An 11,116-nucleotide genomic window follows, 5' to 3' on the forward strand; every position below is an offset into this window, starting at 1 on the left:
TGGTATGATCTAGCTGCAAAATCCTAGTATAAATGGAGAAGCTAAGCTAGCTAAAGATTAACAGCTCCGTAACATGCCGCAAACCATTGCCTTAACTAGATAACTCCCCCGCGCGTTGCTGCGGAAATTTGTAGTTGGATCAATGTTCATATAGTGAAGAAGAGTAGCTCGACTCAAAATATGATAGATGAAAAATAAAACATGGATAAGTGATTACATATGATTCAAATGTTTGCAGGGAAGGGAGTAATCTTATTTCTGAAGAAAGTTGTAAAGTAGTCGAGGCATTTGGTCAAGCATCTAAGGCAATCTAGCAAGCTTGGATTAAAAAAGGATTGTACTACAACAGAACGCATCAGTTGCTATTTAAGAAGTTTTAAGAGGACCCATCTACATCAGTTAAAAGATTAATCACCTAGTTAGATAATTACGTGCTAGTTAATCCCTCGGCTTCTCTCCAAAAGAGAAAGCCCCGTACATCCAAGTAGTTGTTGCTGCGGCCTGGCAGCTTGCATCCCCAGCGCACCCATGCACCCGTCCACGCTTGTTCACACAGGATAGAGAACCCCTATAGTAGGCAGAGAAGCAATTGTAAGCACGTATGATGAAATCCTGCCCTGTTTCAATTAGGAACCTTCTCATTCAGCAGCGAGAGAAAATATGCTACAATTTTAAATAACGGACACTCCTAGTTGCCATCTATTTTATGTGGCAGATAGGGGACATGTCAGTACTAAGAGAGATAGCAGGGAGGGGAAGAAAGCTAGTGCAACATTAGATGGAGAGAAGGAGTTAGTTCATCCACGGAATCTTGCATCTATTGCATGAAACACAAACGCATTGATCAACACCATGCACGCATCCATCAGGTCAAGTATATATCAACACTAGGCACACATCCATCACATCATCACGTACAGAGAACAGAGGGATTGCGGAAAATGCAATGAACACATCTACCGGGGGGGCAGCCTGATGAGTTTTACCGAGGGCCGAGAGTTTTGTCACGGGCCTAACACTCTCTTAGATAGATCCGAGCTCAGATACAGGTCAATACATAAATCTCGGGCAGCAAGAAGGAGGATTCGAGAAAAGAGCCTGGAGGTGGGAGAGAGGATTCGCCACAGGCGGCCGGGTCTAGGGTTCTGATCTTTCTCGATGCCCCTCACTCTCTCTTGCCAGCTACATATATCTGCTTACTTAGTCCAGGTCGGCCCAGTGTAGCGTGAGTTGGGCTGGGCCAGCCGTCTGGGCCGACTGGGCTCCACTTGAGTCTTCTGGGCTTAGCGGTCTTCACCTGTTTTCATGACATTTCTCTGCCGTTTGCGTTTGGCTTGTCCCCAAGCCAAAGCTCGAGGGAAGCGCGTCCGAAGTGGCACCAGGTCTTCCCAAGTTGCCAGAGATGTGGGAAAACCGGACCAGTGAATCTTCCCTTGTTCCACTTGACGATGCCCCCTTCTGATCTGCCTCTTCTCCAGGATTGCCAGCGGAACCTGGAGAGGCAACAAGTCTTCGTCAAGCACCGGCAGTTCCGGCATGACTGGAGTCGATGGAGGCAGCCCCGAACGAAGTTGCGATACATGAATCACGGGGTGGATCTTGGCGGGATCCGGCAGGTCCAGTTCATAGGCCACCTCTCCCACCCGACGCAGCACCTGAAAGGGACCAAAGAACCAAAATGCCAGTTTGCGATTAGCTCTGGACGCCACCGACGGTTGCACATAGGGCTGGAGCTTCAGGTACACCCAGTCGCCTTCAACAAAGACCCGATCCAAACGCTCCTTGTCAGCTTGTTCTTTCATGTATTGGCGAGCCCTGTTGAGATGTTGACGAAGCAGCGAAACCATATTGGCGCGATCCCGAGTCCAAGTGGCCAGATCAGTCACCGCTTCATCCGCCACATTGTGGATGCCGAAGAATCGAGGTTTGTGACCATAGAGCACCTCGAAGGGAGTAGTCTTGAGTGTGGAGTGGTAAGAGGTATTGTACCAAAATTCTGCCAGAGAGAGCCACTCCTTCCAACGTGTTGGACAATTGTGCACAAAACACCTGAGGTAGATCTCCATACATTGATTAACCCTTTCCGACGTCCCATCCGTCTGCGGGTGCCTTGCTGATGAGATGTTCAGGGTAGTGTGAGTCAAACGGCACAGCTCTTTCCAGATTTTACTTGTGAACATTCTATCACGATCTGACACCATAGCATCCGGGGGTCCATGTAGCTTAAAGACATAGTCCATGTATGCCTTGGCCACTTGCAGCGCCGTGAAGGGGTGTTTGAGTGGTATGAAATGAGCATACCTAGTTAACTTGTCCACAACCACCAGAATAACATCACAGCCATGCGATTTGGGGAGTCCTTCGACAAAGTCCAGAGTCACCATTTGCCAAGCTTGCTCTGGAACAGGCAGCGGTTGAAGGAGCCCAGGGTAGCGGACATGTTCTGGCTTTGCTTGTTTGCAGACTGCGCATTGGTTCACAAACTGTTTGACTGTCTGCTTCAGCTTTGGCCATGCAAAGAGTTTCACAAGTCGACTGTAGGTAGCTTGGACTCCTGAGTGGCCACCCAGTGCACTGGCATGGAATTCTTGCAGAAGCATTTGTTGGACAGTAGTGTTGTGTCCAATCCAAACGCGCCCTTTGTATCTGATCAACCCATCTTGGACGGAGAATGGATGCTCGAGAGGGGCCTGCTCAACTGAGGCTGCTAACAGCCGAGTACATTGTGGGTCATTGTGGTATCCTTCTTTCACTGCCTGCAGCCAAGTTGGCACACACACGGTTACAGCCAGAGCTTGATCCGAATGGTTTCCCCGGCGTGACAGGGCGTCCGCTGCATGATTGGTAGCACCTTTCCGATACTCAATGGTGTATTGGAGACCAAGGAGTTTTGTCAATGCTTTATCTTGCCAAGGGGTAGTGAGGCGCTGCTCATCCAAGCACGACAAGCTCCTGTGGTCAGTGCGGATGGTAAATGCAGACAAGAGAAGGTACGGCCGCCAGCGGTCGACTGCCATTAGAATGGCCAAGCATTCTTTCTCATAGGTGGACAGTGTTTGCAACTTGGGGCCTAAAGCTTTGCTGAGGAAAGTGATAGGGTGGTGCTCTTGCATGAGCACAGCTCCGATCCCACAATCTGATGCATCCGTCTCCAGAATAAATGGCTTGGAAAAATCTGGAAGAGCCAAGACAGGGGTTGTGGTCAGTCCTGTTTTCAGTGCAACAAAGGCCTCCTCATGTAGAGATGTCCAGACGAAAACAGTGTTCTTCTTTAGCAAATCAGTCAGCGGTCTGCTAATGACACCATAGTTGCGGAGAAACTTCCGATAATAGCCCGCTAAACCCAAGAATTTCCTCACTTCCTTGGCCGTGCCTGGCTTCGGCCAATCACGGACCTTGTCCATCGTGCTGGGGTCCGTACGTACTCCTTCCGCGCTAACCACATGACCAAGATACTTTAGTTGTGGGCGACAGAATGTACACTTACTCAGCTTCACCTTCAGGGAGTACTGCTGCAACCTTTGAAACACCGACCGGAGCAACAGTAAATGGCCTTTCAAAGTGCGGCTATAAATGAGTATATCGCCAATAAAGACAAGCACTCCTTTGCGCGGAAGAGGACCCAGCACAATATGCATACCATTCTGGAATGTGGAAGGCCCCCCGTGACTCCGTTGGGCATGACTTTAATCTCGAAATGGCCATGGTGAGTTTGAAATGTTGTTTTTGCTTCATCTTCAGGGCGCATACAGATCTGATGATAGCCGGAATGTAGATCCAGACTAGTGAACCAAGCAGCACCAGCCAATTCATCAAGGAGTTCATCTATGATTGGCATTGGAAATCTGTTTTTAATCGTGATCGCGTTCAAGTGGCGATAATCAACACAAAACCTCCATTCACCATCCTTTTTGAGAACTAATAAAATCGGCGACGCAAAGGGACTCTTGCTGGGCTGAATGATCCCTTGAGCTAGCATGTCAGCCACAATCTTCTCAATCTCATCTTTCTGGGCTGGGTTGTAACGAAATGGCCTCAGATTCACCGGCTTAGCCCCTGGTATAAGCTCAATTGCATGATCAAACTCCCTCTGTGGTGGCAATCCCCGCGGCTCCTCAAAGAGTGAATCAAACTCTTGCAAGAGTTCAGCAACTTCTGTGGGTACATCGTCAGGTAGAGGCAGGTCTTTGACGGCACATAACTGAATCACATGGACCACTTCATCTCTTGCTTGTAGCAGTTGCAGCTCTACCGTGGATAGCACCTGACGATTCTCTGTGAGTGGTACAAGACGACATAGCTGCACTGTCTCCCCTTCATGCTGGAATGACATGCATTTGGCCGTCCAATCGACAGTCATTAGTCCCCGGGCTTCCAACCAATCCATGCCCAAAATTACATCATATGACCCAAGAGGAAAAAGCTTCAGAGGGGAAGAAAAAGGCAGCCCTTGGATCTGATAATCACAACGGGAAATCTGCTGGGTACAACTCAAGACTGCCCCGTCAGCTACCTTCACCTTGAGCGGTTGCTCCAAAGCACAGATGGATGGCCAAGCACTGGCAATCTCTGAGTTGACGAAACTGTGCGAACTACCTGAATCCACTAGCATAAGAAGCGAGCGTCCATGCATTCGACCATACAAGCGGAAAGCCTTGGGAGCTTCAGTACCCGTAACTGCAGCAGCTGACAAAAGACAAATCTCCTCATCCACTTGCTCAGAAGGTGAAGATGGCGATCTGGGAGAATCCGGCACCGCTAACATGCTGATCAACTCTTCCACCACATGTAGTTGTACTGTCGGATTGCAGACATGGTCATGGCCCCATTTCTCACCACAAGTAAAACACAAGCCTTTTGACATGCGATAAGCCCTGAGTGCCTTCAGCTTGTCATCTGTTGAAGTCGAGGCTGTTGCATTTTTGCCACCCTCGGAGTGACGTCGCCCTTCTGTCGCTGTTGGACTAGGTAACGATGAGGTTCCCGTTTTGCTGGTTGAAGCCCCAACAGGAAGGTGTGACAGGTTTGGTCTCGGGGAAAACCGGCGCCCTTTTTCCACTGTGCCCAGAGAGCGTTGCATTGTCATCTCCGTATTTTCCTCCCGCAACAGTTCCATAGCTTCTTCCTGTAATTCAGCAAGAGCAACAGCAGTATCCAAGTCGTGGGGACGGTGTAACATGACTGCAACTTTAATGTCACTGTGCAAACCATCTAAAAACTGGGTAGTAAAGAACAAAGGATCCCAAGAACTATGATGAGCTAAGAGACTATGCATAGCAACATTAAATTGTTCAGCATACTCTAAGACACTACCAGTTTGCTTTAATCTAGAGAATTTGCGAAGCATCTGTTGAAATTCAGATTTACCAAATTTCTCTAACACAGCAGCAACAAAATACTCTCACTGCGGAAACTTAATATGAGATTCAGACCATTCCAACCACAACACTGCCGCCCCGGTAAAATGCACCACAACAGTATCGACCCAAGCAGGTGGTTCGATGGAACACACCCTGAAATATGCCTCACACTTGAGGCGCCACCCCGTAGGATTTTCTCCATCAAACTCTGGGCAGTCCAATTTGGATGCTGCAGAATGATGGATGACACTCGGAACGGTGTCCCCACTCGGACCCAACAGAGGTACAGTAGGAAAGGGAGTGCGGAACACACCGTTGGCCGGGATCGGCGCCGGGGGCACCGTGCCCCCAGGGACCTGATCCCGTGTCGACGTTGCAGCACCGCGGCTAATTAGCCCGTGGCTGTCGCCACCAAAAGCCGAAGGAGAGGGAGACGCGCCCGCTAGGAGCGGCCCTGTAGTGTTCGTTGGGGTCGCCGGAGCGCCGTTGAGGAGCGGGCTTGACGCGATTTTGAAGAGCTTGGCGCGGATCTCGCCCATGTCGAGCTGCAGCTTGCCCACCGCGTGGTCGACGCCGGGCCTCCAAGCCGCCAGGTCGTTGACCGTAGGCTCGATCGACGCGAGAAGGGGCTCCATCTTGGAGACTGCTGGCTCCATCTTGTCCAAAGACTTCTGGATCGCCAACAACGCCTTGGCGATGGCTCCGCGCTCCTCCGCCGCCGCGGTCATCTTCTTCTGTAGATCCAATTCCGCCATCACCTCCTCGAGTTTGCGGGTGCGTTGGGGTGCCAGATTTGGAAATATGTGGGGATCGAGTGGCAATCTGATACCAAATGTCACGGGCCTAACACTCTCTTAGATAGATCCGAGCTCAGATACAGGTGAATACATAAATCTCGGGCAGCAAGGAGGATTCGAGAAAAGAGCCAGGAGGTGGGAGAGAGGATTCGCCACAGGCGGCCGGGTCTAGGGTTCTGATCTTTCTCGATGCCCCTCACTCTCTCTTGCCAGCTACATATATCTGCTTACTTAGTCCAGGTCGGCCCAGTGTAGCGTGAGTTGGGCTGGGCCAGCCGTCTGGGCCGACTGGGCTCCACTTGAGTCTTCTGGGCTTCGCGGTCTTCACCTGTTTTCATGACAAGTTTTCCCTTATTCACCGATCTGCACACATGCATATGGAATATAATATCATAAAAAATAGCATAGAAGAAGTTATATGTCCTGCACACAGATTGGTATATTGGTGGAGAAGAACCATCCCCGATGGCATGGTGGAGGGACGAGGAAGAGGGAAATATCCATGGGGTTCATCCGGCTGCAGCAGCGTAGATGAATACGTGATGGGTGGGTTGGGGGCATCGATCTCCTTCCACAAAAACGATGGTGTGGATCTGATGCAAGTGCCAATGCTGGAAGGAGAGCAAGATCCCGGGCATCCCTACGTACAATCAGGTTGAGGCGGCATCAATCGGGAGGCAATGACCAGGTGCGGAAGGAGGCGAGGGAGCGCTGTGCAGAGGAGATGAACATATATATACACATGAAAAGGAAGTGGGTCGGGAACTGAAGGGGAGAAGAAGCGAAACAAAGATAGTTATACACGGGAAGGGGAAGCGGAGGAGGCAAACCTGCTGGTAATGCTTTAGAATTGCAACTCGTGGGTGCCTTTACTGTACAGCGTTTTTTTAAGAAAGATTAAGACGTGCACTTCATTAAGGTCCACAATATTTATCCAGTGTAAAAAATTCTGATCCAGTGCGCTAGCCTCAGTAGCAGGGAAAACAATGATGTGAACGGATGATTGGTCGGCCTATTAATAACTGGAATTGAAAAAAAGAAAACTGATGTGGCAGATTGATGAGGTGGACAACTTGCATGTCAAGAGAAATGTGGTAGTGGGGATGAACTATTTAGGTATTATAGATTCTTAGTCAAGTATGGGACGTTAGAGTGAAACTAACACTGCTTTTGAGTTGAATGAAATTGGCGCTGAGGGCGCCTTTCCCCGTTAAAAAAATAAAATAACAACGAATATATGGAGCATAATTTGTGGCAAAGAAAAATGGAGCAAGAGAAGGCTCAAGTTGATCTGTGCAACATCTCAAAAACGAAAAAGAAAAAAATGCTTAAGGGCATAATAGAGCAAGTAGTGGTAGAGCCGTCGTCACTTCTTGTGGACTTGCTCTGAAGTCCGCGGGAATTTCTCTGAAAAACGCAAGGAGAGAGGACTGTGAGCTAGCATCCTCCCATTCTAAACTTTCCCACAATTTTATTTGGTCGCCATATATCACCTGCTATTTTCCGTGGAGGCTTCATTAGCATGGGCCAACCATAAACGAGCAAGCCCATCAACGATGGGAAGGTGATTCTACCATCACAGATGCTTACGATTGCTCTTTAGATTACATAACGCAATGAACCTGAGTCGAGGGAAGGCAACATAGCTTCTTCGTCGTTATCCACCAACTCAACTATAAAGTCACAGTCACCCAAATATAGTTTTTCAACGTCGCGATGTGTCCTACCAGAAAAAGCACAAAGGGACTAGCTTCTCCAGCAAGAGTGACGAACAGCCTCTTCGTTGTAACATGTTACCATGGAACTAGCTTCTCCAGCCCAACAACAAGGAGAAAATAACCCACGCCCCCACTTATATAGATAACAATTGATGATGTCATCATTTAGATATGAAATAACCGCGTCGCATATATAAGAATTTAGACATTGATAGCTTGGGGTAAAAATGCAGAATTATATAGATGAGCACGGGACATAATATAAATAAATATAGTCTGTTTGCCACTGCACTGCAGCAGGGGGAAATAACATGAGGATATATAAATGCCAATGGACGCTGCCTGGCGGGTACAGGGAAATTAGGGAAGAAGCTACTGCCCTCCTTCGGGCATGAGCTGGGGTATTCCATGGCCGAGCCAGCGCTTGCAGTCGTAGACGGTGCAGAAGGTCTGCACTGACATCATGAGCAGCAGCACGGCGGCGGCGAGCAGCCTCCACGATCTGAACACGTACCTCTTTAGCAACTTGCGCGATTTCACGGTCTTGTTGTCGTCCCGGTGCTTGTTGACCAACGTGATCACTGTGTCAAGCTGCGGCACATCCCGTTCCACATGTCAGCCGCCTCCTTGTTGCTCTTCATCTTGTTTGAGATGATCCCATATTTCGTCAAGATCTTCACGTCCTTGGGTGTGTCGATGATGCCATTCATCAGCTCCGTGCTTGTCCGCGTGCGGCTGATCGATGATGGGCACATCTGAGACCAGCACTGGATGCTCTGCCGCCACTGCGTTCATGGACTCGGGCACGAGGAAATGGTATAGGAGCTCCAGCAGGTGCCCGTGCTTGGTGATGTCGCTGGTACAGGCCGGCGTGTTGGTCTTGATTGGGCTAACCTCCGTGATGAAGCGGTCCAAGACAACGCAGACATCGGCTTCATCCGAGATGTGGCGGAGCTGTAGCGCCTCGGCGAAGAGGAACAGCGGGATCTGGTTCTCGAGCATCATGGCGTCCCGCACCATGGCGTTGATCCAGTTGGCAGAGGAGGACACAAAGTCTGTGGCCGACTCCACGTGGTAGTTCTCAAGGAAGTCGAGGAGGAAGCACGTGTCGATAGCCATCATCCATGACAGCGTCGGCTCTCTCAGCTCGAGGTACCTACCAGCATCATCCATAATTTCGCATCCAAATTTTAACTATATCTCAAAAGCTAGAAACACATATATGATAATAAAAAAAAGAAAAACAATACATCTGCCAGCATTGTACGTACTATATTTGAAAGTATTAATTCGGTGCAGATTTGACAAATGCGGAGTAGGTGCTATATATTTATTCATTTTTTTCCTTATAAAAAAAATTACCTTTCCTTGTCAAGCTACATGAATAGAATTTTAATTGGAAATTTTGTGACGACATGAATCTTCTTCACATTTTTCATGTTCGGCCCCGTGATTAATATGTATTACTGTGTGGTTATGTCTGTGCCATAATTATTTTCTTCGCATCCCCTTCTTTATAATATAGTACGCACTCTCGTGTGTATTCGAGATAAAATAATAATATTTTCTTCGCATTTTTAAAGATTTCACATGTACATGTTCTTGTCTGTTTGAAATTGCTTTTACACTTGCCACATGGGTTCACATGTGAACTATGACTAGCTAAGTACACTAGTACACCTCATGTCCATAATGCATCCTACATTTCGATGGATTTTTACGTAGCTTATAGATTTGAACATGTCCTCTTATGGTTTGTTGATTAAGTTTGAGTGAGTTTGCCATCTAACACATGTGGTGAGCACTTCAAAAAAAAAAATGTGAGTTAGTTTAGAACAAGACAAAGTTATCAATAGCAGGAGACCAAACGTTGACCAAGTTTTCAAATTTGCCATGCAGTTTATATAACTAGCTAGTTTGATCCTCATAAAACATTGCAATTATAACACACTGTTTAGCTAGATTTTAAGGTTTCATCTTAATTATTCGCAAAAGCATCTGGGCTTATGTTTGTGGCTAACTGAAATGTATACCTTTGCGACATATATGGAACCAAGTTGAGAGATGAAGTTTTGACCATGTTTGGAGTTGTCAGATGGTCGATATTATTATTTCTACATTCATCCAAAAGATTGAAACATTTTATATTAGTAGGAAAATATGACTTCACTCTGATTGACTAAGCAAAATTCATAGCATCAAAGAAAGTCAAACAAAACACTAGCGCCAAGAATCCTGATGGGAGGATGATCCAACGATTTCATGAACAACACCACTATAACAGATTAATTTTATTTCTTCTCTGATTTTTCAAACTAAAGTACCTGGTGTCATCTCAGTAGCTATGTCACACAAGTAAAATTAAATAAGTACGGGATGAAGACTAGCAGATTTTTGCATGAGAGAGGTAGATCTTGTAGCAGGAACTGTAGGCAAGGAAGATGGAGGAGGATGTATAAATAAATAAATAAAGAGCAAAGGCGCAGTAGGGCCGGCCGGTACCTATGGTAGGGGGCCCGGATGATATCCTTCATGACAGCAAACTTGTCCACGAGATCTTCGAACGTGCGGTTGCCGGCAAATTGCTTCTCGGCGCGCTTGGCCGCCGCGAGCTTGTAACGCTCCATGTCTCTGAGTTTGGTCCGCTGGTAGTGGTAGGGTCCCAGGGCGAAGTGCTGCGGTGTGTAGGCCTCGGGCCTTGTGGCCCGTAGCAACCGCGGCACGTCGAAGACCTTGGCCACAGCGCCCTGCTGCTCTGCATCGGCCTCCATCCGACACCGCACCTCCTTCACCCACGGCGACTCGTCCAGCTCTATGCCGGCGTTTGTCACGGCCGCCTCTGTGAACCGCGCCTCCGGCTGTGGCTGCGCCGACGACATCACACCGTCTAGTCTATAGATCCCTCCGGCCTCCTATAGCTTAACTTAGCTTTGCTTAGTAGGAAACGAGTAGTGGTACGGTAGCAAGTTAATTGTTAGCTACTTGTGCGATCCGAGGTCTATATATATCGACTTGTGTGCTTCCAGTGGCGTCGAATTGACTAGACCCAGTTAGCTATGCAGGTCAATGTATAAGCCAATGCATCATGGGAGGCATGGACTAAATGTGTGCTACCTGATTGTGGACTTCCTAACTCTTTTTTTTTCCTTTTTTGGGGCAGAAATCTTAGAGCATCTACAGCCGGCCTCCTCAAACATCCTCGGACGCGCCTGGTCAGTGACCGGAGGTGACCCAAAAACTG

General features: G+C 48.1%; 1 protein-coding gene across 1 annotated transcript; it reads right to left on the bottom strand.

Annotated features, from left to right (window-relative positions):
- Positions 1-8,247: 8,247 nt before the first annotated feature.
- Positions 8,248-10,754, bottom strand: LOC119320804 (putative UPF0481 protein At3g02645). The gene is made up of 3 exons (XM_037594746.1): positions 10,378-10,754; positions 8,638-9,031; positions 8,248-8,466 (listed from the first exon to the last, which is right to left on the bottom strand). Exons 1-3 carry the CDS (start codon positions 10,752-10,754, stop codon positions 8,248-8,250), a joined length of 990 nt encoding a protein of 329 aa, XP_037450643.1.
- Between the last annotated feature and the right edge of the window lie 362 nt (positions 10,755-11,116).

Source organism: Triticum dicoccoides, chromosome 6B (assembly GCF_002162155.2).
Source record: "Triticum dicoccoides isolate Atlit2015 ecotype Zavitan chromosome 6B, WEW_v2.0, whole genome shotgun sequence".
In the NCBI taxonomy this organism is placed as follows: Eukaryota; Viridiplantae; Streptophyta; class Magnoliopsida; order Poales; family Poaceae; genus Triticum; species Triticum dicoccoides.

Coding starts and splice junctions, on each gene's coding strand:
- LOC119320804 (XM_037594746.1), bottom strand. CDS start 10,754: ATGTCGTCGGCGCAGCCACAGCCGGAGGCGCGGTTCACAGAGGCGGCC. Junction 9,032..10,377: donor ATCCGGGCCCCCTACCATAG/GTACCGGCCGGC, acceptor TGATGCTGGTAG/GTACCTCGAGCTGAGAGAGC. Junction 8,467..8,637: donor CGGCAGAGCATCCAGTGCTG/GTCTCAGATGTG, acceptor GATGTGCCGCAG/CTTGACACAGTGATCACGTT.